Below are 27164 nucleotides of genomic sequence, written 5' to 3' on the forward strand. Positions count from 1 at the left end.
TCTTTCCTCGGGGAACTGGGTAGTAAAGACCTCGGAGCCGTCCCTGCCACCTCCCGAGCCCGTGCCCGCCGCTGATCCTTCCCCCTAAGGCCCTTGCGGGAACCGGGGGGTCCGGACTGGGCCAAGGTGGCAGAGGTGGGGACTTGGGCTTAGAGCGGGCCGGGAGCCGCACCAACGCCAGTCCCGGCAGCTCCTGGGCGGGCGATCCTGGACAGAGGAACGAATCCCCGGGGCGGGAGGGGTTGCGGGTAGCAGGGCTCCCGCCCCTGCCGTAGCCCAACCTCTCCCCGGTCCTCCGGCAGACCCCCCACGTTGCTATGTGCCCCGCTCTCCGGCCGTGCCTGCTGGTGCACCCCCGCGTTGCCGCGTGCCCCGGCAGCTGCCCCCTGCAGCCTCGGGGAGGGCTGGGAGGTGACTGGTTATTGCTATTTTGCTCCGACTCGGTCCCGCACTTCCCAGAGCAGCGCTGCTCCCGGCAGGCAAGACCGGGGTGGGGGCGGCGCGGAGGCGGGGGCCGGAGGAAGTGTGGGGGTGCAGGTGACGGGGCAGGTGCGTGCCGTACCGCGACCCAAGCGTTGCCCCGGAGATGGTGCCGAAGGCTACCCGGGCACTAGGGGAGAAGGGGGATGTGCAACCTGGGACCAACGGCTCCCTCGGCTTCTCCCCAACGTGGGTGAGGCGAGGCCCCGGGCCCCGTACGGTCCCCCGGCCTAGGGCCGGGCCCCGTCCCGGCCGAGGCCCCTCTTGCCGACGGCCCAGCTCCCTCTCCTCCCCCAGGGGACGTCCCCGTCACCCTGACCGACGCTGGCGCTCCCCGTGCCCTCGCCCACACGCTTACGCTGCCGCAGTTCCTCGTTCCCGCTCACGGGCACCTCCGTCGCGCTATCAAAGGCGTCACCACGGCTATTTGGAAGACGAGTTTCATTTGACGCTGTCCGTGAGGAGATGGCCTTTCCTTAAGTGGAGGGGAGGGGACCGTTCCAGACCCTGCCTCCGCCTGGGCCCCCCCCGGCTGACGTGGGAAGATCGAGGCTCCGACGGCACGACGCCGAAGACGGCGGGGACTCCCGCGCCGGGGCCGGGCCGTGGGAGGCGGGGTCGGCCGGGCGCTCAAGGGGAGGTGGAAGTTACACGACTTCGGAGGTGGGGGGCGATGGGGACGGGGGTCAGTCGGGGAGGGGAGGCGTAAGATTAGAAAAAGCGGCTTTTACAAAAACACTAAATGCATAAAGTGACCCTTGCACTTTTTGTTCTCGCAAACAGACGAGGTGCCACGGAACGGCTGCTCGGCACCGGTGTGAGACTCGAGGAGTTGCATACGACGTTGACTCCGGCCCTGTGGGGAGAAGAGAAGGAAAGGCCGTGGGCCCGGGGCGGGGCCCGGGGCGCGGCGGGGCGGCACGCGCTCCCGGGGCGCGCAGCCACCGCCTCCCCCGCCGTCACGGGTTCCGGGACCCTCCCCACGCAGAGCTGTGGGATACGGGGATGCCACGGGTCCCCTCGGCGAGCTGACGCCGCCCAGTCCGGGGGGCGGCCGGGTCTGCTTCCTCAGAGCTGGCCACCCAGTGAACTTTCAGGGAGGAAAGTGCTCAGACGTAACCGGCCTCTGTCGGGGACGCCCTGAGCTACCTGACACATTAAACTGCCAGGAGTGCGACTGCCAACGGTCAAACGTCTCAAGTTTCAATGGGCTTAGGAGAAGCCTCTGACCGCGTCCGTCACCCGCCGCCGGGCCGGGTCCTGCCCCGAGCCCCGGCCTCTGGCAGGGGTGGGAAGCTGCTGATCGGTGAGCGAGCCTGCCCGTGACCCCGCAGGTGAATGTGCAGCGGGGCCTCCCAGGTTGGTCGCGCCAGGCCAGGCTTCGTCCACCTCGGGGCTGCGTCCGCTGCTCGCAGGAGCGAGTCCAAGCGGGGGAGTGGGGTCCGAGTGAGTCTCCACCGGCACCCGGGTCCCTCCTGGGCTCCCCCAGGGGAGCTCTGGAGACCTAGCGGAGCAGTTTCCCCTGGATGCCGCCCCAGGCAGGCTGGGGTGGAAAGGTACCTCCGACCCTGGGGTCGCGCCGACCCCACCCCGAAACAGAGTCAATCAATCAAACTTGCTCGAGGCCATTTTTCGGCTTTCCTCCCCTCCCCCGACCCCCCTAGATCCGTCTGTGCCCTTGGGGCCACTCACGTGGACTGGCCACTGCATCTACCAATGCGGGGGGACGTAGCTGTAGGCCGGGGTCCCCTGAGTCCGGTACGTAGGCATGGAGACAGGGTGAGTGCCGATGGCCGTGTGCTGGGGAGTGGTCAGCAGCGTCCCTGGAGAGGAGATGGACGGTCACCCTCTGGCCGGCTGGGGCAAGGACTCGACAATAGCTTGGAACCGAGATGAGGGGGCCCGGAGTAACCCAGAGTTCACTATCCTCCCTGCTGACCGCCTGGAGGTGCCAAGAACAGTGCCTTTGGAGCGATCCTCCCCTTACCACCCGACCCCTCCCCACAGGACAATTCTCCTAGAATATCCCCCACTTAGACACAACTTCCTAGTACAAATACCACCAGAACTAACCTCCCTAGAACAGAAGCCCCAAAACGGTGCTTCCCTTTAGCCAGGGGAAACAGCCCCCATAGCGCCCGCGGCACCTCGCCGCCCCGCTCACCTCTCGGTTCTCGGCACTGGTGTCGAGGCTTGGGCCCCCGGCCCTCCTGGGGACCGAGAGCAAGAGGGTGGGGGGAAGAGGGCAGATCCGACCCCGCAGACCCCCCCCGACTCAGGCAGCCGGTCGTCCCTAGGTGTAGGCTGGGCCCGACCCCCCTCCCTTCTCATCCCTAAGGGTCAGGTACTGGGGAAACGGGGAGAGGGGTGTTAATCGGCGGGAGGGGACCAGCGGCACGCTAGGCCTGGGAGGGCGTCCCTGGGTGACGTTTCCTTTCGGTTCAAGGGTCGGTCCCTCCCGACGGCTACGGTTTCTGGGTCCCCGGGGGACGACGGTCTAACGGGGAGATGGAGCGGGGGCTGCTGATGCTCGCGTTCCAAGGCCGGTCCCCCGAAAGCCCTCACCTGCCGACATCGCCATGGTGGTCCCGGCCACCATGCCCATGGTCACGCCGTTCGTCCTGGCGGCCGCAACGGGGGCTGGGTAGAGGGGTGACGGGACGCTGTTGGGCTGCACCACGGTGGTGTGGTGGATGACGTGGGGCTGCGCGGCGTACACGGGCTGCGTGTAATACGCTCCCTGTGACAGACGCAACGGGGGACACCCCGCTCAGGCGGTGCGGCCCCACTGGCCGGACCTCGCTCCCTCTCATTCTTACTGCTCGGTCCCGATCAGAGAGACTCCGGCAGCCAGGTAGCGTGAGAGAGTGGGCGTGTGGCCAGTCGGAGGGACCCCGGAGAGCCCTTGGAGACGGTTCTGCTCCCTTCCTTGTGTCGTTCCCCCCTGCCCCCACCCCCAAGGGGAGGCTTCGGCGTTCCTGGGTATACGGGACCCCGAGGGACATGCGCATCCGGGTTTTGTGTGTACCTGCGCATCCGGGTTTTGCCCCCGCCGACCCCCGGGGGTTGGGGGAGCCCCCTGCCTACCTGCGTGTACAGGTTCTGCTGTGGGTAGGCACTTCGGATGGGGTACATGGCCGCCTGGTACGGGCTTGGAGATGGAGAGTAGGGGGGCGCGGTGCTGCTGCTCTGCGTTGGGGGCACCTTATAGGGTGTCCCAGCTGTGTACCCTGGGAAATGAGGCAGTCACAAATGAGCCCGATGCCCCCCGCAGAGAGGCAGAGGGGGGAAATGTCCCCGGTCCCCCTGCCCGGGGCCTCGGCCAGGACCCACCGCTTTTCCTGGCCGTCAACTACTCAGCCAGGGCCCAAGGGTTGGGGCCCCCCGCTCTTCCTCGGAGAACCGGCCCGGCGAAACCGCACTCTCTGTAGGTTCCCTGGTCCCGCTCCCCCGGAAATGAACGAGCCCATTCCCCCCACCGCTCGCCCACCCCGGGGAGAGGAGGAGGAGGAGGAGGAGAGCCATTTACGGAAAGCGGTGGACGAAGCCTGGTACGTTCTGTTCTCTGTCGCGGTGTCCACTGGGAGGTGGAAGGGGCCTTCGGGGGCACAGGAGGATGACGAGGTCGGAGGCCAGGCCTGTTTCATCAGCAGCGTGGCTTGAGGGGAGACACAAAAATGGGTCACACAGAGGCCAGGGGGCGGCCGCAAGACCCCCTAAGATGGCCCAGAGAAGCAGCAGCCCTGACCCCACCGCTGGGAGCCTCTCCCCTCGGAGCCCGCTGTCCCTCCGGTCCGTTGCCAAGCTTGACTCGGCTGGCCGGGTGAGCCAGCGGCCGTCTGTAGCGGCTCTGAACCAGGAGCTCTGATAATAGTAATGGTTATTTATAATCCCGTGTCTACTCTCTGAGCCTGAGAGAGCTGTCCGGGTACTCCGGTGACAGGATGTCCTCATTGGGGATGGCAGGGCAGGCCTCGCTATCTGGATGCCGGCCTGGGGTCGGGGTATCACCCATTCCGTCCTCGACAGCCTTTGGGGCCTCCCCTCTCTGTAACTGGGTCAGTCAATCATATTTATTGAGGGCTTACTGTGTGCACAGCACTGTACTAAGTGCTTGGGAGAGTACAACAATATAGCAGACAGGTGGGTCGCCGTGGCCAGGGCTCAAATTCCCCGGTGATTCCGGAGCAGGGTGGGTGACAGGGCTGTTCTGTCGTGCGGGTTGGGAATCCTGAGGTGGAAGTTGGGATTGGGCATCGGAGGGCAGGGAAGGGTGGGGAGGGGGATCCTGTCTCCCTTTCCCAGGCTGTGGAACACCTCAGTCAGATGTGCCTCCGGCAGGACGGCTCCGAACTCTGGCTATCAATCATCACCATCCATCTCGGAGACCCTATTTTCCCTCCCGTGAAACAGCAGCAGCAGCAACCCTCCCAGCGATCGGTTTCCCAGCTCTTCCCTAAGGGCGGTACGTAGTTCCCTGGCATCCTTGCCACCTCTCCTCTGTCCCCTGTCTGTGGGGGCCGGGCAGGCAGGGGCAGGATTCTTCGGGCAGGGGGATCGAAGCAGAGGCTCGTCGTACATCCCTCTTTTTCCCCGGGCATTTCCTTCACCGGAGCGGAGGAGAGATGAGCCCCTCCCTTCTCTGCAGCAGTGCCGCAACGATTCAACCATTCTTTCGGGGAATCAGACGATCTGCCAACATTCTGCCTCCAGACAGCTTATCCAACCTCCCTCCTACTTAGATGGTGCGCCCCATGTGGAACGGGGACTGTGTTCAACTTGAGTAACCTGAATCGATCCCAGCGCTTAGCACAAAGTAAGTGCTTAACAAGTATCACTAAGGAAAAAAACAAACAAGCCCCCCCGCCCCCCAGACCACCTCAGGGCCAAGTCAGTACCAGGTCACCCACCCCATCCCATTGCACAGGAACAATTTCTGCCCCACTCTGGGGGTCAGCGATGATCCACCAGCCCCCAGGGACAGGGCTCTGCACCGGTTCTGTCTGCAGTGACGCCCCCCGTCCTTCCCTCTGCAGACCCGGCTGCCCAGCCGGTTATGTCTGTCAGGGCATCCGTCTCTCCCGATCTGTCGATTTGCTCATCCCCCCTTGCCCATTATCCCAGAGCTCTGGGTCTGCCCCCGGAGGCTGAGCGCCTCAGAGGGGGAGTCGTCCCTTGGGGGTACCTGCCCCGGCCAGAGAGCCCCCGGGGGGTGCCCAGAGACCTCCTACTGCCTCAGATCCGGTCCTTTCTCCTGCGTCAGCCACAGCTCTCGGCAATCTGAGATCTGCCCCGACAGTGCTCAAAATACTCTGATGACTCTTTCTTGATCTCGGTTCCCGGATCCCAGGGTTAGAAGAGACCCAGTGAAGTCATCCGGTCCGGCCCTCTGCCTCTGTGACTACCCTCTCCCCTCCCCCCCTCACAGCCAGGACAGAGGGCTCCTGCTCTTTCCATCGAGATCTCCAAGGGAGAGTCCCGCCGCCGCCCTGGGGACTGACCCCTTGATGGTCAGGAAGTTTCTCCTCGTGTCCCACCCGATACCTCCTCTGCGACTTGAGCCCTTTACCTCCTAGGTGGACCCCGGGGGTCATCCCCGCAGCCAAAAGCAACAGCCAGGGATTCAGCCTCCCACAGCCTTCTCCTCTCAAGGCCAGACACCCCGACTTCTGACTCTTTCCTCAAAGCCCGCTTCCTGCCCCTTCTGTGATGGATTCGACGAGTCTCCGACCACGAGGGAATCGACGGAGGGTCCGGCACCGCCCCCCGGTTCCCTACCGAGGAACTGGTTCCTCCAGCGTAGTCCCGCCCAGCGATGCCCAGTGAGAACCGAAGAAGAAAAGTGGATGGATATCCAGAGCCCCCGATCACGGCTCCGTGAGTACCTCAACTTCAGCTAGCTCAGCCGCTGGGAGGAGGGGCGGGTTGGTTGACTGGGCCGGGTGGGGTGGACCTGCTCCTGGAGGGAGGTCTCATTAAAGAGCTGCTGCCCCGTAGGGTTAATGTACCTTGACCACAGTGAGACTAGAAGGAAGACACGAATGCCTCGGGGACAAGCTGCCTTAGGCACAGCCCAGGTACAGCTGCCCCTTCAGGGCCAGGGCTCCACGGCCTCCTTACCTGGCGCGTAGCCTGGGCTGCCGGCGGGGTACACGCTGGGGTTGTAGGCGGGGGCAGCGGCGGGATAGCCAGCAGGGTAGCCTGGAAAGAGGAGACATCTGAAGGTCATTTCCGGGGAAGACGCCCAGCCTCCAAGCTGGCCAGCATCGGGAAGCCCATGGGCCCGATCAGAGGCCTGTAGACGCCCCCGGGAGACAGGCCTGAGACTGACCTGCCGTCTTTCCCACTGTCTGGTCTTCTGGGTCCCCAACGGACGGGCACCCACAAGGCCCCAGACACTGCCCTTCTAGGGGTGGGCACCCACCAGGCCCAGACATTTCCCTCTTCGGGATGGGCGCTGGTGGGGTTTTCGGAAGGGGATCTGAGTGGCAGGGTAAGAGCGCGTGATGGGGGAGGGGAGGCGAGGGGCCTTCCCCAGGGGCCTCATCTGCCCTCAGCGAGACCCCCGCACGGGGGCCATCGCTCCAGGTCAGAAGTGGACGCGGGAGGGTCCAGATTGATCTTGGAGGCCTCAGGATGGCGTCCCACCTCCGGCCCCCCAGCCCTGGCAACGTCACCTCTTTCAGAAGCGGCAGCTCCAAGAAGGAGAGCTAATCCACTCCGTTCTTCCGAGGAACCCGCCGGCCTTAGGGAGCTCCCTACGGCACGGCCCGCTCCACTCCATCCGGCCGGACAGGCCGTCGGGTGGCCCGACGGAGTCCCGGCCCCAACGCGCAGTGAACGCGGGCTCTTGGAAGACCCTGAGGGTACAGGTACCGCGTGTCCGTCCCCCCCGCTACACACACACGTGCACACACACCCCCCACTGGCACAGCCCAGCCCCTCCGACCAGGCGTAACACTCCTGACTCAGCTGGAAGGTTGTAGCCAGGAAACATTCCTAGAAGTTTCATTCACATTGGAAATGGCGGAGAACTAAAAGCACTTTATTGAAAAGCAGAAGTCTACATCCCTACCAGCTTTGAAAGCTGCCTCTGAATTTGTAAAAGCTTTAACAGTGCATGCTTGTAAATGTGAGCTCGCCCAAATCCCTGAGTGTACCAGAGAAACAGCAGGAACCAAGACGGTTCGCATAAGCGACAGTTCCCGGATCCTTCAAGACCACCACCCTGGTCCAAGCTCTGATAGGATCCCCTTCAGGCTTCTGTTCTGAATCAGTCTCCTCGCTGGTCTCTCGGCCTTCTGCTTCTCCCCGCTCCAACCATGCTGCCCAGATGGAGAAGCAGCGTGGCTCAGTGGAAAGAGCACGGGCTTTGGAGTCAGGGCTCATGAGTTCGAATCCCAGCTCTGCCACTTGTCGGCTGTGTGACTGTGGGCAAGTCACTTAACTTCTCTGTGCCTCAGTTCCCTCATCTGTAAAATGGGGATTAAGATTGTGAGCCCCACGTGGGACAACCTGATTCCCCTATGTCTACCCCAGCGCTTAGAACAGTGCTCGGCACATAGTAAGCGCTTAACAAATACCAACATTATTAAATACCAACATTATTAGATTACCTCCTGGCAGGGTCGCTCAGCCCATAGCCCTCCACTTCTTCCACTCCGATTCTCATAGTGTCCTCCCTCCCTCCCCACATTCTCTCCCTGACCCAATCCTGGTCCTCCCCAGCTTACACACTTCCCATTTGAAACCCTATCTCTAGAAAATGAAAGCAAAGAAATGAAAGTGGGGCAGATGATACAGACCACGAATTTGTGGTCACCGGATCAACTGCTGAACTGATTCCCTTTCTAAGAGATTTCTCATATCATCCAATAAAGGAATTTACGTCCACCCCAGAGCTCTCTGCACTGGACCCCCCGTCACCCTCTCCTTGCCTGCCTCCTCGCCTGCCAGTGCTTGGAGAGGACTGGCCAGTGGCATTTCCCACGGCCTGGCTCACAGTGTTGCAGATGAAGAACGTTAACTGGGCAGTCAAGGGCAGGCTGGCTCAGCCTTCGCAAGGCCAGTCTGCAAACCGGTACCCCGATTGACCCTTTTCGCTATCTGCCTGCGGGCTAGCGGGGAGAAGGGGAAGTGGCAGAAATGGATCCTGAGGGCACCCTGCCCGCTGGCTAGCGGACTCTTTCCGGAAACCTACCGATGACACGCCACGCTTCGGGTGAAGATTTGACGCCTCTGAGAAGGCTCTGTATTTCGGCTAAAATGGCTGCCTCTGCTTCTCCCTAGCGCTGACCGAGTTCCGAGTTTCCCGGCTGCACCGCCGGTACTGGCTCCGGCCAGCACCTTTCTAGTGGGAGGAGAACGGATCCCGGCGCCGCCCACACCAGGATGGCCGCCAAGACTGGGAACCGTTCCCGCGAGAGCCGGAGATGGACAGCTGGAAGGAAGCTTACCCGTGTAAGTCACGCTCTTGGCGGTTCCATAGGGGGTTCCGGGCTGGACTGGGCTGTACACGGGATTCATGGTGAGGTTCCCAGCACCCTGGGGAAGGAATGAAAAATGAGTTGGAGCTTTGCTCAGACCTCTTACCTGGACCCTGGGGACCCCAGACCCCCTGTTCTCAAAGCCTGAAAGCACTGTGTGACCCTCTGGGGCAGTCCAGATGGCCTGTGAGGAGATGGCCGACTGGACAGAGTGGCAGGTGCTGGTCCTAGCATCCCGGCTCAGAGTCGCCAGTTCACTCGGCCCAGACCTGGCCGGTGACCAGCTCCGCAAGGGCCCCTCCTGCTCTGAACCCTCCCACCCTGAGCTCCGCCTGCCCTGGACCGCTCTGGCCCTGAGCTCCTCCTGCTCTGCGCTTGGCAAACAAGCTTGCAAATCAGCATTGCTTGGGCAGCGGAGGTCCGGGCGATCCAGGTCGTGATGTCGGGGGTTTGGTAGAGTCCAGGAAGGGGCACAGTAGTGAAGGCGGGAGCTCAATGACACGAGAAGTCAAGGGATGCTGGAGGGCACGGGTACCTACTGAACTCTGGATGCCCGATTTAGCCCCAGCACAGGCTGACAAACGGAAATGATGAGTATGAACGACTCAATTTAGCCGGGCTACTACTCCTAGTTTACTCTATGGCAAACAGAAAAACTGGGGAATCTGGACTTGGAAACTGTCAGTTGATCCGGGGCTGGGAAAATTCCCTTTCTGGAGCACATTCTTAGTTCTAACTGATAGGAAATCAGCCACTGAACAAGAAGTAGTATGGCTCAGAGAATAGAGCCCGGGCCCAGGAGTCATAAGGACCCAAGTTTTAACCCCGGCTTTGCCATTTATCTGCTGTGTGACCTTGGGCAAGTCACATAACTTTTCTGTGCCTCATTTACCTCATCTGTAAAATGGGGTTTAAGACGGAGAACCCCTTGTGGGATAAGGACTGTGTCCAACCTGATTAGCTTGTATCTACCCCAGCGCTCGGGACACAATGCCTTGCACATGGGAAGCGCTTAACAAAACCACACCAAGACAAACAAACAAGCAAAAAAAAACCAACATCCAAAATTGAGCTTTCTGGGACAAGCCTCTCGTCCCTACGTGTGCCGAGCAGACGCACCCTGTTAGGTTGGGCCACAAGGCAATATTTCTGTGGTCTCATTTATACTTTTACAAAACTAAAAATGCTCCTTTCCTTGCCACACTCTCAGGGGTCTAGGCAGTTTTTTTAGATCGTTAAGCTAAAATCATTAATCGTGACAGCAAACCAGGCAACTATTCAGCAAAAGCAACCATGGGCTCTACTGCAGTTAGCTCGCAGAGAGCCAGGCAACACGGTCTCCTGCCCGAGGGCCTGACCGACTCCTCACTATCCTCCAGTGGTTTTCTACTCCCTCCACATCAAGCAAAAACTACCGACCACCAGCTCTAAGTCACTCCATCATCTCTCTCCCCTCAATTTTCTCCCTCCTTCCCGCTACCTCCCGGCTCGTAGTCTTCGTTCCTCTCGAGCCCCCGACTTCTTGCTCACAGTTTCCCTTCTGCCCGACGCTCCGTCCTCCTTCGTATTCGGCAGCACATTTCTCTTCTTCAAAGCCCTTCCGTGATCCCACCTCCTCCAGGAGGCTTTCCCATATTAGTGCTTCATCTGCCTACCGTCTTTCCGCCAACAACTGCAGCTTCAGCCCCTCCATGCCACTCTAGCACTTAGGTATTCACAGCCAGCACCGTACTTGCTTAGGTACATATCTTTACAGTACATCGCTCCTCCACCCCTGTCATTTATTTTACTTTCTGTCTCCCAGGTTAGATCGTAAGCTCTCCGAGGGCAGGAATCACGTCCTCTAACTCTCCCGCTCGGACGTGCTGGCGGAGTTCATAAAGACCAGGGAGAGGAATGCCACGTCTCAAGAGCAAGTGGGGGACAGCCCTAGGATCAGGCAAAATCAGCGAAGTTCTTCAAAATGGCGCACGGGACCTCCCGTGCATCTCCCTTTGAGGGATTTGCAAGGGCCGTCACTGAGCAGGGATCTTCCACACAGTCCTCTCTCCCCTCAGGAGATTTCTGGGATCCCTCCTTCCCAGGCCACCAAGAACAACTTGGTGTGGCCTACGGACGTGGTCCCACTGACCAGAGAGAACCTCAGAGCCCAGTCAGACTACATCTCCCAGAAGCACTTGTGGAGAGCAGCCATCTTGGATGCTTCTGAGGGAGAGAGAGAGACCAAGATGGAGTCAGAGCATGCTCTGTTCCTTGGTGGCCATCTTTTTTGTCCCAGACTAAACTACAGCATCCAGAAACACTTGGGTCCCAAAAGCTGCCCTCTCCCTTCTGCCCAACCACGCTTTCCGAGTCTGTCAGGGACCCCTCTTTGTGGCCCACACACCAACAGACTGGGCTAGGAAACCTACGGCCTGCCTGTACAGAATCCCACACGGTAACCTGACGTGGCTTAGTGGACAGGGCCCAGGCCTGGGAGTCAGAAGGTAGCGGGTTCTAATCCCAGCTCTGCCACGTGGCCGGTGTGTGACCTTGGGCAAGTCACTTCACTTGTCTGGGCCCTCCCAGTGACCTCATCTTTAAAACGGGGCTAAGAGTGTGAGTCCCATGTGGGACAGGGTCTGTGTCCAACCCCATTAACTTGTATCTGCCCCAGTGCTTAGAACAGCGCTTGGCACACAGTTCGCACTTCACAAGTACCATAATTATTAGGATTATTACCTCCCACGTAGGGTAGTCCCAGTGGCCCCCAACCGATCACGGACACCCTGAGGTGACACGAGTGATGCCGGGCACGCAGCATAATGACCCTCGTACATTCCACTCTGAGGAAGTCTGTCCCAATTTGGGTGTTTCTCCAAGAGAACCCCTGACCTCCCTGCAACCCTTCATCTCCGGAGCCAAAATGTTCCTCTCTCAGTCTTTCCCAACCTGGACGCTACTTCCGCACTGAGCGACTCTGAAGCAGGAGCCGTGTAGAAGGGAAGCTAGGTGTTCAAGACAGAGATTCCACACAGGCCAGTTGAAATCTGGGCCGTCCAGTATAATAATTATGGTGTTTGTTAAGTAATTACTATGTGCCAGGCATTGTACTAAGCGCTGGGGTGGTTGCAAGGAAATTGGGTTGGACACAGTCCCTGTCCCACATGGGGCTCACAGTCTTAATCCCCGATTTACAGATGAGGTAATCTGAGGCCCAGAGAAGCAAAGTGACTTACTCAAGGTCCCACAGCAGAGAAGTGGTGGAGCGGGGATTAGAACCCAGGTCCTTCTGACTCCCAGGCCTGCTTGGCCACGCTCCTTCTCTAGTATAAAATGGGACAACCGGTCACTTGACTTCTGAGGAGTCAAGCTCCCCCAAATGGCCAATTCCCCTTTTAATGAGCTATTTAACCTTGAATCCCCTCCCCCGAGTCCCCACTCACAGCAAGGGGCTGTGGGCAACTTCATTCAAAAAAACCCTCTGTTCCAATCTGCAGGTATGTTGGTCTACCCCGGGACCTCTTCCACTCAGCTCCTCCCTGGCCAAGCAGAGGGAACGGTTCCAGGGAGGGCAGAATCGGTGCCGAGTGAATGACATAATGATAACAACAATAATATTTTTTAAAGGCTTACTATGTGTCGAGCACTGTACTGAGCACTGGAGTGAACACTAGATAATCAGAGAAGAGACAGTCCCTGCCCCACCGGGAACTCACAAGCTCTGTAAGAAGGAGAAAAGGTATTGAATCCCTCTTTGACAGATGAGGAAACTGAGGCAGGGAGAAGGTAAGTGATTTGCCCAAAGTCACACACAGCAGGCACTTAGTAGAACGGGGATTAGAACCTAGGTACCCTGGTTTCCCTTGGCCACCCTGCTTTTCATGTGACATGTGAGTTCCTTTTCTAAAGGGGGGTTTAAACATTCACAGGCTCTCGTTCAATTGTGGTAGAAATACATAAACAGATGATTACACAAACTCACAGAAGGCATAATGGAAATGCATGGGCATAATGGAAATGCATACACAGGAAGATACTCAAACACACCTATTGGAGCACAGTGCACACACACTTCTAACAGAAATACAAACACAGCACAGACAACCACAAGAACACACACTACAGACAGAAAGACTAAAGACTATAAGCTTGTGTGGGCAGGGAACGCATCTTAGTACAGTGCTCTGCACACAGCAAGAGCTCAATAAATATGATTGATTGAAAGACATAATGATGTTGGTGTTTAAGTGCTTACTATGTGCCGAGCACTGTTCTAAGCATTGGGGCAGATACAGGGTCATCAGGTTGTCCCACGTGAGGCTCACAGTCTTAATCCCCATTTCACAGATGAGGTAACCGAGGCACAGAGAAGTTAAGTGACTTGCCCACAGTCACACAGCTGACAAGTGGCAGAGTGGGGATTTGAACCCACGACCTCTGTCTCCCAAGCCTGGGCTTTTTCCACTGAGCTATGCTGCTTCTCTATAAATACATAAGAGCATCTACACCGATAAGTAATATTATGCATTTTGAGGATGTAAATGAATTTTCCCTCAGGTGAATAATCTGAACCTCAAGAACCTATCCTTTTATTTTCCTTTGACCCAACAGCTCCAAACCTTGGCGTTTCCTAAGGAAGCATTTCAGGGTTTTACAGAGCTTCCCCACAGCTGGGCAGGTCCCACACACCAGAGCCTAGCCTGCTTCTGTGTCTGCGGAGCCTTGAGGGGCAGCAGGGGGACGGAGGAGGAGTGCAGGGTCTCCCTGATTCATCCCCATGTGCAGAGCACTGTACTAAGCACTTGAGAGAATACAATATAACAAATTTGGCAGGCATGTTCCTGAATGTTCTGTCCCCTTCACTCCATGGAAACTGCCCTAAGGTCATCAACGATCTCCTTCTTTCCAAAGCTACTCCCATCTTAATCCTCCTCGACCTCTCAGCTGCCTTGGGCACTGCAGACCACCCCCTTCTCCTGGAAACGCTATCAGACCTGGGCTTCACTGACACTGTCCTCTCCTGGTTCTCCTCCTATCTCTCCTCTGCAGTCGCACATTTCCTCCTGCCTTCGGGACATCTCTACTGGGATGTTTTGCCGACGCCTCAAATTTAACATTCCAAAACAAAGAACTCCTCATCCTCCCACCCCAATCCCGTCCTCCCGCTGTCTTTCGCATCACTGTAGACAACACCACCATTCTCCATCTCCTAAGCCTGTAACTTTGGCATTATCCTCGACTCATCTCTCTCATTTAACCCACATAATCAGTGTCACTAAATTCTGTCGGTTCTACCTTCACAACATTGCTAATCTGCCTTTTCCTTTCCATACAAAATGCTACTATGCCGACCCAAGCACTTATCCTATCCCGCCTGGACAACTGCACCAGCCACCTCGCTGACCTCCCTGCCTCCTGTCTCTCCCCACTCCAGGCCATACTTCACTCTGCTGCCCGGATCATTTTTCTAAAAAAACAAAACCAAAAAACCAACAGTTCAGTTCACATCTCCCCACTCCTCAAAAACCTCAAATAGTTGCCCCTTCACCTCAGCATCCAACAGAAACTCCTTACCGTCGACGTTAAAACACTCAGTCGGCTTGCCCCCTGATTTCCTACAACACAGCAGGAACGCTTTGCTCCTCCAACACCAATCTATTCACTGTACCTCAGTCCCATCTATCTCGCCATTAACCCCTTCCCCTTGTCCTCCCTCTGGCCTGGAACTCCCTCCCCCTTCGTATTTGACAGACCACCCCTCTCCCCACCTTCAAAGCCTTATTCAAATCACATCTCCCCCAGGGGCCTTCCCCAACTAAGCCCTCATTCCCTCTATCCCTCTCCCTTCCGTGTCACCCTTTAAACACTTGGTATTCACCCCCCCCCATCAGACCCACAGCATTTTCTTCCATGTCCGTAATTTATTTTAACATCCGTCTCCCCCTGCAGACTGTAAGCTGCTTTGGGCAGAGGACGTCTCGACCAACTCTGTTTTATTGGACTCTCCCAAGAGCTCAGTGCAGCGCTCTGCAAACAGTAAGTGCTAGGTGAACACCACCGATTAACCTGACCCGCCGGAGAGCGTGGACCCTTGCTGATGCATATGGGGGTAGGGGACGTGCCGACACGCGGAGGCATTTGGGGAGGGGGAGGTCACGCCAAGGCAACACCCCCGGGAGGATGCTATGGATACCCAGAGGTCTCTTTGCTCTGGAGCTCCCCCGAGAAGGCAGGCGAGCAGAGAGAGCTATGGCTGGACTCTCTTCCCATCTGGGAATTAGATCTCGTATTAAAATGACTGAAATTGGTGAGAACTGTGAGATCAGTTTTTCCTTGATATCTCTAACAAATATTAACGTGCGGCAGTGTTGAGTGACACCACGTAGCAAAGCCGTGCACGACAGGAAGAGTCCATTAGTTCAATCCCAAAACGGGTTGTTGGATTGGGAGACAGAGAGATGGAGAGTCAGGCAAGACGGAGAGAGCCCCAGGAGCCAGGGGAGACCGTGGCGTCTCAGCTCAGCCTCACAAAACCCTATTTTCCAGAGCGCTTTGATGTTACGGCTTGGAAGAAAGACTGTAAACGGTTTAATTTGATACATAATGACTTAATTTCAATTTAATCTCTGAGGCCAGAAACCATTTTAAGAAGTGAAATGTTTCTGTGCTGGTCGATCTGGTTGTCGGAGATGCCGTCTACCCCCTCTCCGCAGCCGCTCTCCCCGGCCGCCGCCGGGGCTCGCCTGCTCACCTCACCAGTTCAGGACCAGGCCAGGCTTGGGGTTGGGGCTCTCATCTGGTGGCAGGGCGGTTCTGCCGGACGCAGCTTCCAGGGGTTTTGCCGGCACCAGGGCAGCTTTACGTCTGCCCCGTCCCTCTCCCCCTTGCCGCCCCCTCGGGTCAGAGAGACTCTTCTCTGTAGCCGTGGGCGGCCAGCAGGGTCCGTCCGCACATCAGGCCGGCCGGTGGGCTCCGGTCGCCTCAGATACACCCCAACCACTCGCCGTCCACATGGTCCACGTCATGGGAGTCCCCGAGTAACTTGGTTGGGACCACTGGTCTTCCCAGGCACCGCCCAAATAAGCCGGAACTCTTCATGAACAATGATAATGGTAACAGTAATCGTCGTGGCATATGTTAAGCACTTATTATGTGTCAACTGGCGGGGTTGATTCAGGACAATCAGTTTAGACACAGTTCCTATTTCAGTTGAGGCTCACAGTCTAAGGAAGAGGAAGAATGGGAATCTTAGCCCCGATTTACAGGTGAGGAAACTGAGGTCTGAAGATTTTAAGTGACTTGCCCCAGGTCACACGGCAGGCAAGGGCACAGTCAGGATTAGATCCCAGGTCTCCTGACTCCGAATCCTGTGCTCTTTCCACTAGGCCCTCGGTTTCCTGGCCAAACCACCCGCTCAGCTTCCTGAGCCCTGGTGACTGTGGCGTGACTCAGTGGAAAGAGCCTGGGCTTGGGAGTCAGAGGTCTTGGGTTCGAATTCCGAATCTGCCACTTGTCAGCTGTGTGACTGTGAGCAAGTCACTTCACTTCTCTGTGCCTCAGTTACCTCACCTGTAAAATGGGGATTAACTGTCAGCCTCACGTGGGACAACCTGATTACCCTGTATCTTCCCCAGCGCTTAGAACGGTGCTTTGCACATAGTAAGTGCTTAACAAATACCAACATTATTATTACCAACTTGATCAATTGCTCGCTTTTGTGGGGGTTTTAGTCATCTCTCTGCACTCATACTTTTCTATTGTCAACTTGGAAATTTTGGTCCATTTATTCCCCATTAACTGCAAACTCCCTGAGGGTAAAGGTCATCTTTTACTTTTTCTATAGTGCTCTGCACCCAACAGTGGTTGGGGGGAGGGGGTGCTCTGAGCAGAACAGACACCTAGGACAGTGGTCTTCCTCCCTTCCCCCTCCCAACTTGAAATCCCAAGGCTTTTGCCCAGGGACGTTGATATCAATCATTCATTTATTCAGTTGTACTTATTGAGCGCTTTCTGTGTGCACAGCATTCATTCAATCGTATTTATTGAGCGCTTACTGTCAGCAGAGCACTGTTCTAAGCGCTTGGAAAAGCACAATAAAACAATAAATAGTGACACTCCCTGCCTACAACGAGCTCACAGTCCAGAGTTGGGGAGACAGACGTCAATACATATAAATGAAATTAAAAATATGTACCTAAGTGCTTTGGGGCTGGGAGGGGGGGAAGAGCAAAGGGAGCAGGTCAGGGCGACGCAGAAGGGAGTGGGAGATGAGGAAAAGTGGGGCTCAGTCTTGGAAGGCCTCTTGGAGGAGATGGGCCTTCAATAAGGTTTTGAAGCGGGGGAGAGTAGTTGTCTGTCCGATTAGAGGAGGGAGGGGGTTCCAGGCCAGAGGCTAGGGGTCAGCGAGACAGGCGAGATGGAGGCACAGTGAGAAAGTTAGCACTAGAGGAGTCAAGTTGGCGGGCTGGGTTGTAGAAGGAAAGAAACGAGGTGAGACAGGAGGGGGCAAGGTGATAGAGTGCTTTAAAGCCAATGGAGAGGAGTGTCTGTTTGATACGGAGGTGGATGGGCAACCCCTGGAGTTTTTTGAGGAGCGGGGTGACGTGTCCAGAAAAATGATATGGCAGCAGAGTGAAGTTTGGACTGGAGTGGGGAGAGACAGGAGGCTGAGAGGTCAGCAAGGAGGATGATGCAGTCATCGGGGGGAGAGGATGAGTGATTGTGTTAACATGGTAGCACGTTAATGAGACTGAGAGGAAGGGCCGAGTTTAGCGATGTTGTGAAGGTGGGAGACCGACTATCCTAGGTCTGACAACTCTTGTGGCCAGGAGAAAGTCAGTATCTGCAAGATAAAATTTTAATGACTATATGAAAACCATTGCTCATTTTACTTGTGTTTCCAAAATAATCTCATAAGGCAGTCAATCGATCGTATTTATTGAGTGTTTACTGTCTGCAGGGCACTGAGAGAGTACAATATAACAGCTAGTACACATGTTCCCTGCCCACATCGGGCTTACAGTCCTTACCTTCATCATGCCATTGACTCTTTTTTATGGTATTTGTCAAGCACTTTCTATGTGCCAGGCACTATACTAAGCGCTGGGGTAGATACAAACTAACCAGGTGGGACTAGCCCCCAGCCCCCTGCCCCCCAGAGATGCCCGCCCAAACAGCCCCCACAGAGAGGCCCGGGGCTACCGGCTTTTGGGGAAGCCCACTTAGACTGCGCTGGGTCACAGTGGGCTGGCCCCTGCTGAACCCAGTGGACCTTGCTGGGATGGACCGGTCCCTGCTGGGTCCCACCAGCTTCCCACCTAACCTTGCTGATCTCCTTATTATAACCGGCCCGTACACTCCGCTCCTCTAACACCAACCTACTCACTGTCCCTCGATCTTGTCTGTCTTGCTGCCGACCACTTGCTCGTGTTCTCCCTCTAGCCTGGAACTCCCTGCCCAGACTCTCCCCCTCTCCAAAGCCCCACTAAAAACGTATCTCCTCCAAGAGGCCTTCCCTGACTAATGCCTCACTTTCCTGGCCTATTTGCCCTACTCTCTGGTCCCCCGTGCTCTTGAATGTGTCCCCCTTAAGCTCTCACCCCACTCCCAGTAATTGTTTTTTAATGTGTCTCCCCTTCTAGCCTGTAAGGGCCTTGCGGGCAGGGATCATGTCTACCAACTCTATTGCACTGTACTCTCCCAAGTACAAAGTAGAGTGCTCCACATACGGTAAGTGCTCAATGAATACCAGTAGTTGATTGATTGACGAGTACAGTGCTCTGCACACAGCATGTGCTCCAAAAACCCTCCTGATTGACTTCCGCTCCGACCCCACGGGGTGACTGGGAATGATTCGACAAAGTCTCCGGAGTCCTTCACAGTTCACGCACACCCCGAGGAGACGCCCCAGTGGGAAAGTTCCCTGTTTTCGGTGCCTGGGAGAAGGGATGGAGATGATGGAGGAAGGCAGGATGCTGCAGGTGGGGACGACAGTGGGGCATGGAGGTGCAGCATTACCTGGGGCAGATTTCCAGGGCATCTGCTCTGCCCAGCTTGCAGCCGCCCTCTGCCCTTGGGGCAGGTGCTGCCAGTGGAGGTGGGAGAAGGGCAGACTGGGCACAAATTCCTCTGGGCTTCCCCAGGCACCCGCTGGACTGTCAGACTGGGAGCTTCTCTGGCTATCCCCTGCCCAGAAAGGCCAGCTGGGATTGGCTGTGCGAGAAAAGCCATCCGGGATGTTCTGGGAACGGGGTTGGGTTGGCCCGGGAATAGGATTGGGTTGATCCCGTGTGGGCACAGCATCGGTTCTGCCTGCTTGATGCCCTCAGGCCCCCGGCTCGGGGCACCCCCGATGGAGGGAGAAATCGTCACCACGTCCCGCCGGCCCCCACGGGCTCCGCTTCGGAGCCCCCAGTGGTGTGATGCCGACAGAGAGATGTCTCCCGTTGCCCAGGCCTGAAACGACAGCTGTTCCAGACTCGAGAGGCGACCGGACCCAGCCCACAGATCCCCGGGGTCAGCCCATCGGGGCCACCTCGGCAGACCGGCCCTGCCGGGAGCATGACGCTAGGAGAGCTGCTTTGGCCCACACCTGCCCCGGGCCCCGGGAGCAGGAACCGTCGTGACCTGGGGGCGTTCAGAGAGGATGGAACTGCCTCGAGGGCAGGGGCCTTTTCTGTACCTCCACCGGGTGCTCCCGAGCCCAATGCTTGGCACTTTGCAGACTCTCGGCTTATGGAGGACAAGGACTTCATCTCTAATTCCACCGGACTGTCCCAAGCACTGAGCACAGTGCGCTGCACGCAGCAAACTATCAGCTCTTTGAGGGCAGGGACTATATTTTCTAACTCCACTGGACTCTCCCGAGCATTGAGCACAGTGCCCTGCACACAGGAGATGATCAGTTCCTCGAGTGCAGGGTCCTGGTCTATAACTCCACTGGATGCCCTCGAACGCTGGGCGCAGCGCTCTGCCCGCAGCAGGCTGCCAGTCAGTACACTGGACTGGCTGACTGAGTGCCCAGAAGCCACAGGGCCCTGGTCCTGTCTGGCAGAGCGGGGACGAGCTGGCAGCTGGCAGCCCTCAAGTCTATGTGATGTCACCATCTTGTCCATTCCTGAGGGAGGAGATAACATTTAGCTCCGAAGGCTCCAGAGGCGCCCGAGATGCCGGCGACCCCCAGGGACCCCAGAGAGGCCGGCGACCGCGGAGACGGCAGCGGCTTCTCCCGCAGCCAGCACGGAGGGTTTGGCTGGCTGCCAGGCTCCGGCCCGGAGCCCCCGTGCAGATCCGCTGGGAAATGCCCGGTGCCGGGAACTCGGCTCCTCTTCCCGCCCACCCTCGGCCGGCCGGGCTCGGGTGGGACCGACCCCCATCCACCCCCAGAGTCCGCGCCTCCGCCGTCCGTGACCCGGGACCACCCACGGCCAGGACGCGGCCCCTTCGCCCGGCCCCCGCCGGCTCCCTCTCACCCGTGATGTCTTCGGGGAATCCGAGCCCGACACCAAGCCCGCAGGGGTGCCTGGCACCAAGCCCCGCGGGGACGCCTGACCCCAAGCCCGGCGGGGGATGCCCGGCACCAGGTCCCGTGGGGGCGGGCTTCTGACGGACCCGCTGATGGAGCCACTGTTCCTCAGGGGATCCGAGGCCCCTCGAAACATCCTCCCTGCTGGCTTGGGTGCTACCGTCCCTCAAGCCCCCACCTCGGTCCCTCAACCCCGTCACCTCAGCCGACCCCTCGTACGGCCACCTCCCTCCCCACTCCGGGCCCGCTGCTTTGAAGGGACGCTCCTTTAGACTCTTCCCCCCACCCCCAACAACACCCCCAGCTTCATTCCTGAACACAGAGCCGCCGGTCCACCCTTCCTTCTGGATGCCGGGCCTCCTACCAGCCCTCCGCCCGATGACCGCAATGCCCTCTAGCCGTGTCCCGCCGCTCCGTCCCGACAACGCTCCCCCCTGCCCTGATCCTTTTGCCAGCTTGGCCTCTGGCCAGTACCCACTGGGCAGGCTGCCGCTGGGTCCCCCGAACATTCAGGAGCACCATCTCGCCCGTCCGGGACCCCCGGCCGCCACCCCCCCTGCACCTGGCATCGCCATTCCCCCCGGTGGCCCCCGGCCCCGATGGTTGTGATCCCAGCCGGCTCCCACAGCAGCAGCTGGCCCATATCTGTGCCCCGCTCTTCTCGTGCTCCCTGGGTCAACCGGACGGAGTCGGCGCACCCCGGGGGAAGCGGCACACACGGCAGGGAGGAAACGGGCCTCGAGGGAGCAGCGCCCGGGGTTGGGGGAGGTGGTGTACGTGGGGGAGACGGTGCAAAGGGGAGAGCGGGCACCCAGTGGGAGGGGGCGCGCGGGCAGGGTGGAAAGTGGCACGTGGGACGGTGTCACGGGGGGAATGCAAAATGGGGGAGATGATATTGATTTGATTGTCTGTCTCCCCCTCTAGACTATAAGCTCCTTTTGGGCCGGGAACCCCGTCTACGAACTCAGTGGTACTGTCCTCTCTCAAGTGTTTAGCACAGTGCTCTGCACTAGGTAAGTGCTCCATGAATACCATTGTTCCACTGATTGATCGTTAGGTCATAAATTATGTATATTAATGCCTATCTCCCCCTCTAGGTTGTAAATTCATCATGGATAGGGAATGTGTCTACCGACTCTGTTATACTGTACTCTCCCAAGCTCTCGGTCCAGTGCTCTGCACACAGTAAGAGCTCAATAAATACCGTTCATTGATTGATGCTCTGCACATAGTAAGCGCTCAATAAATACTGCCGATCACAGGAGGATACTGAGCTGGAGATGGGGGTGCACAGTGGAAGATGGTGCATTGGGGTGATGTTGTACCTGGGGGAGAAGATGTATCAGGAGGAGATGGTATATTTGGAGGGGGGCGGCTGTACGGGGGGAGATGATGTATTTTGGGGGGGGTGATGGTGTGCCGGGGGGAGAAGGTGTATGGTGGGGTGGATGTGATGATGTACCTGGGGGAGAGGGTGTATTGGAGGAGAGAGGATGTATCAGGAGGAGATGGTGTATTTTGGGGAGGGGGGCTGTACAGGGGGGAGATGATGTATTGGGGGGGGGCTGTACGGGGGGAGATGATGTATTTTGGAGGGGGCCGTATGGGGGGGAGATGATGTATTTAGGGGGGCTGTACAGGGGGAGATGATGTATTGGGGGGGATGGTGTGCCGGGGGGAGGAGGAGTATTTGGGGGGGGTGGGGGTTGTGATGTTGTTCCTGGGGGAGAGGGTGTACCGGAGGGGAGAGGATGTATCAGGAGGAGATGGTGTATGTGGGGGGGCGGGGAGCTGTAGGCGGGGGAGATGATGTCTTTTGGGGGGAGGCTGGAGAGGGGGGAGATGATGTTTGGGTGATAGTGTGCCGGGGGGGAAGGATGTGATGTTGTATCTGGGGGAGAAGGTGGACCAGAGGGGAGAGGATGTATCAGGAGGAGATGACGAATTGGGGGGGGGGGGTCTGTACAGGGGGGAGACGATGTATTTTGGAGAGACGATGGGGTACCGGGGGGAGGGATGTAATGTACCTGGGGGAGAAGGTGGACCAGAGGGGAGAGGATGTATCAGGAGGAGATGATGAATGGGGGGGGGGGGGTCTGTACAGGGGGAGACGATGTATTTTGGAGGGACGATGGGGTGCCGGGGGAGAGGGATGGGATGTTGTACCTGGGGGAGAAGAGAGGATGTATCAGGAGGAGATGGTGATGGGGGGGGGGCTGTACGGGGGGAGACGATGTATTTTGGAGGGACGATGGGGTACCGGGGGGAGGGATGTAATGTATCTGGGGGAGAAGGTGGACCAGAGGGGAGAGGATGTATCAGGAGGAGATGATGAATGGGGGGGGGGGTCTGTACAGGGGGGAGACGATGTATTTTGGAGGGACGATGGGGTGCCGGGGGGGGAGGGATGTGATGTACCTGGGGGAGAAGGTGGACCAGAGGGGAGAGGATGTATCAGGAGGAGATGATGAATGGGGGGGGGGGTCTGTACAGGGGGAGACGATGTATTTTGGAGGGACGATGGGGTGCCGGGGGAGAGGGATGGGATGTTGTACCTGGGGGAGAAGAGAGGATGTATCAGGAGGAGATGGTGATGGGGGGGGGGGGGGGGCTGTACGGGGGGAGACGATGTATTTTGGAGGGACGATGGGGTACCGGGGGGAGGGATGTAATGTACCTGGGGGAGAAGGTGGACCAGAGGGGAGAGGATGTATCAGGAGGAGATGATGAATGGGGGGGGGGGGTGTCTGTACAGGGGGAGACGATGCATTTTGGAGGGACGATGGGGTGCCGGGGGGAGGGATGTGATGGACGGAGGGGGGGGTACGGGGGGGGGGGTGGATGCTCGGTGGGAGGGACGGAGGGGGGGTGTGAATGTGAGCGGGGTCCGGGCGGTGTGGGGTCCTCTCACCGGGGAGGCGCAGCGGCTGGCGGCGACGGCGACGGCCCTGTGTCCGGCGTTGGGGGCCACCCCGGGGCCCGGCTCCGCGCCCGGCTCCGTGGCGGCGACGGCGGGGGCCCAGCAGCCCGCTCCCCTCCGGCGGTGGCGGCGGGGAGGACGGGACGGGACAGGAGGGGACGGGACAGGAGGGGACGGGACAGGAGGGGAAGGACCGGCCGCGCCGCCCCCAACACGTCCTTCCTCCCCAACTCCCACTCCCGGCCTGCCTTGCCGCCCCCCCCGGCCGGACTACATCTCCCGGCATGCAAGGCGGCCCCTTTGGCCCGGACCCCGCGCCGTCCGCGCCCACGGCATTCTGGGATTTGGAGTCCGTTCGCCTCCGACCCCCCGCCCGCGCCTCGGGGCCCCAGCCCCGGAAGGGACGCGGCCCACCCGGGGCCCCGGGCCCCTCCTCACCCTCCTCCTCCTCCTCATGTTGGGATTTAATAATGTTGGTATTTGTTAAGCGCTTACTATGCGATGATGATGATGTTGGTATTGGTTAAGCGCTTCCTCTGTGCAGGGCACTGTTCTAAGCGCTGGGGGAGAGACAGGGTCATCAGGTGGTCCCACGTGAGGCTCACAGTTCATCCCCGTTATAATAATAATAATAATGTTGGTATTGGTTAAGCGCTTCCTCTGTGCAGGGCACTGTTCTAAGCGCTGGGGGAGAGACAGGGTCATCAGGTGGTCCCACGTGAGGCTCCCAGTTCATCCCCGTTTTAATAATAATAATAATAATGTTGGTATTGGTTAAGCGCTTCCTCTGTGCAGGGCACTGTTCTAAGCGCTGGGGGAGAGACAGGGTCATCAGGTGGTCCCACGTGAGGCTCCCAGTTCATCCCCGTTTTAATAATAATAATGTTGGTATTGGTTAAGCGCTTCCTCTGTGCAGGGCACTGTTCTAAGCGCTGGGGGAGAGACAGGGTCATCAGGTGGTCCCACGTGAGGCTCCCAGTTCATCCCCGTTTTAATAATAATAATAATAATAATGTTGGTATTGGTTAAGCGCTTCCTATGTGCAGGGCACTGTTCTAAGCGCTGGGGGAGAGACAGGGTCATCAGGTGGTCCCACGTGAGGCTCCAGTTCATCCCCGTTTTAATAATAATAATAAGGTTGATATTGGTTAAGCTGCTTCCAGCGCTTAGCACAGTGCCTGGCACATAGTTGTTAATGTTGTCTTGTTTTTGTTTTGTTCTGTTCTGTTCTGCCATCTGTCTCCGCCGATTAGACCGTGAGCCCGACCGTGAGCCCGTCTTAATCCCCATTTTACAGATGAGGGAACTGAGGCACGGAGAAGTGAAGTGACTTGCCCACAGTCACACAGCTGACAAGTGGCAGAGCTGGGATTCGAACTCATGAGCCCTGACTCCAAAGCCTGTGCTCTTTCCACTGCGCCACGCTGCTTCTCCATAGTAAGCGCTCAATAAATACTGTTGAATGGATGAATGCAGAGCACTGGACTAAGCGCTTGGAACATAGTAAGCGCTCAATAAATACTGTTGAATGGATGAATGCAGAGCACTGGACTAAGCGCTTGGAATGGACAATTCGGCAACAGATAGAGACGATCCCAGCCCAATGACGGATTCACGGTCTATGATGGAGCGAGGCTTTTCTCTCCCCCGGCTCACTCCTCGGCCCAGAGCCCCAGCAGAGAGGTGACAAACAAAGAGAGGGAGCTCAGGTGAAGGCGCAGCGAGCCGGGAAGCACTGTGGTCTAGTGGAAAGAGCGCAAGTCTGGAAATCAATCAGTCAGTCCATCCATAATACTTACTGAGCACCTTTACTCTGTGAAGAACACTCTACTGAGCCCTCGAGAGAGTACGATATAATAGAGCTGGTAGACAAATTCTTCACAGTCTAGAGAAGCAGGGTGGTCTAGTAGATAGAGAACAAGCCCGGGAGTCAGAAAGACCTGGGTTCCAATTCCTGCTCCACCACTTGGCCTGTGCGACTCACTTCAGTTCTCTGTGCCTCAGTTACCTCATTTGTAAAATGGGGATTAAGACTGTGAGTCCCATGGGGGACGTGGACTGCGTCCGACCTATCTCTATCTTGGATTTACTGCAGTGCTTAATACAGTGCGAGGCACAGAGTAAGCGCTTAGCAAATGCCATTAAAAAAGGGGGCGGGAGACAGACGATGATATAAATAAATTAAGGAGATGGACGTCAGTGTTGTGGGGCTGAGGAAGGGGTGAATAAACGATGCTAATCCAACCGCAAGGGTGATCCAGAGGGAGTGGGAGAAGAGGAAATAGCTTAGTGGGGAAGAGCTCTTGGAAGCGATGTGCCTTCAATAAGCCTTTGAATAATCGTGTGTCAGATATAGAAAGGTTAGGGCATTCCAGCGTGACGGGTCTGTGGTGAGATAAATGAGATCGGTCAGTCGATCATATCTGTTGAGCGCTTACTATGTGCACAGCACTGGTAGAGTGAGTAGGTTAGCATTAGAGGAGCAAAGTGTGCAGGCTGGGTTGTAAACGGGAGGTTGTAGTAGGGAGCCAGAGAATCTGGGTTCTGCTCCCTGCTCCGCCACACGCCTGCTGCGTGACCTTGGGTGATTTCTCATCTGTAAAATGGGGGTTCGATACCTGGTCTTCCTCCTACTTATGCTGTGAGCTTCCTGTGGGATAAGGACTGTGTTGTCTGACCTGATGACCTTGTACCTATCCCAGCGTTTAGTAGAGTTCTGGGAACAAAGTAAGTGCCTAACAAACACCAGTTATTATGCATACCATCATGGCTATTATTATTATGAAAGATTTTTCATCAATTATCGAGGAGGGAGGACCTGATGGTTGGGGCAAGGTGGGAGGCTGAGGCCCCGCGGCCTGGGCCCGCTGGTGTAGAGCGGGTCTCGGAGGAGCCTCGCTCTTCCCTCCTCCCGCTCTCCCCTTCCACCCCACGCCCTCTCCGCCCTGTCCCCTCCTCCCCGTGCTCGCCCCTCCCGCCCAACGGCCACCTTCCCGTGCCCTCTCTACTCCCTCCCTCCTCCCCCCATGTTCCTCTTTCTGCCCCACTCCACGCCCCCGTGCATTATCCACTCGGTCCATCCCGTGCTCACTTCCCCAGCACTCTCCTCCCCGGGATCTCCCTGCTCCTACCCATCATTCTCCCTCCTTCTCCCAGCCCCCATCTCCTTGCGCTCTCTGCTCCATTCCCCCGCCACACACACACAGTGTTCTCCCCACAAAGGATCAGAAGGCAGAGGAAGAAAAAACGCCAGGCGCTTTAAACTGCAAATTGGCTGTCAGTGGAGCCTTAGAGCAGCCCTTTATGTTACTCATGGTCAGGGTCATAGTCCCGGTTACCCTGAGAGGGATGTGTCAAGGCAGGAAAGCATCTATCTCTGGACCTTGAAGCTGAACCTTGAAGGTCAGCGTGGCTTAGTGGATAGAGCACGGGCCTGGGAGGCAGAAGGACCTGCGTTTAATCCCAGCTCTGCTACTTGTCGGCTCTGTGATTTGGGGCAAGTCACTTTATTTCTCTGGGCCTCAGTTACCTCATCTAGAAAATGGGGATGAAGACTGTAAGCCCTTTTGGGACAGGGACTGTGTCCAATCAGATTAACTTGTATCTACCCCAGTGTTTAGTACAGTGCCTGGCACATAGAAAACATAGCATTAAAAAAAAGGGTCACCTCGTCCAGTCCCCTGCTTCCAGAAACTGGTGCAATGGGGCAGGGGACCCCAAATCCAGCCTCTCCCTCGTCGATGGGCAGATCGATCGGGGTGGACGGGACGTC

At 57.6% G+C, this 27164-nt stretch overlaps 1 protein-coding gene across 1 annotated transcript; it reads right to left on the reverse strand.

Annotated features, from left to right (window-relative positions):
• Positions 1-328: 328 nt before the first annotated feature.
• FAM168A (family with sequence similarity 168 member A) lies at positions 329-23645 on the reverse strand. The gene is made up of 8 exons (XM_029048329.1): positions 23384-23645; positions 8937-9024; positions 6601-6681; positions 4010-4138; positions 3568-3710; positions 3046-3220; positions 2173-2303; positions 329-1336 (listed from the first exon to the last, which is right to left on the reverse strand). The coding sequence occupies exons 2-7, from the start codon at positions 9004-9006 to the stop codon at positions 2191-2193; spliced, it is 711 nt and encodes a 236-aa protein (XP_028904162.1). The 5' UTR covers positions 9007-9024; positions 23384-23645; the 3' UTR covers positions 329-1336; positions 2173-2190.
• Positions 23646-27164: the final 3519 nt, after the last annotated feature.

The sequence above is a fragment of the Ornithorhynchus anatinus genome, chromosome 20 (assembly GCF_004115215.2).
Source record: "Ornithorhynchus anatinus isolate Pmale09 chromosome 20, mOrnAna1.pri.v4, whole genome shotgun sequence".
NCBI classification, from domain to species: Eukaryota; Metazoa; Chordata; class Mammalia; order Monotremata; family Ornithorhynchidae; genus Ornithorhynchus; species Ornithorhynchus anatinus.

Excerpts from the sequence above, each read along its gene's own strand:
- FAM168A (XM_029048329.1), bottom strand. The coding sequence starts at position 9,006 with ATGAATCCCGTGTACAGCCCAGTCCAGCCCGGAACCCCCTATGGAACC. Across the intron at positions 3,711-4,009 it reads GGCTTCGTCCACCGCTTTCC|GGTACACAGCTGGGACACCC; the intron begins GTAAATGGCTCT and ends CTCATTTCCCAG. Across the intron at positions 2,304-3,045 it reads CACCATGGCGATGTCGGCAG|GGACGCTGCTGACCACTCCC; the intron begins GTGAGGGCTTTC and ends TCTCCTCTCCAG.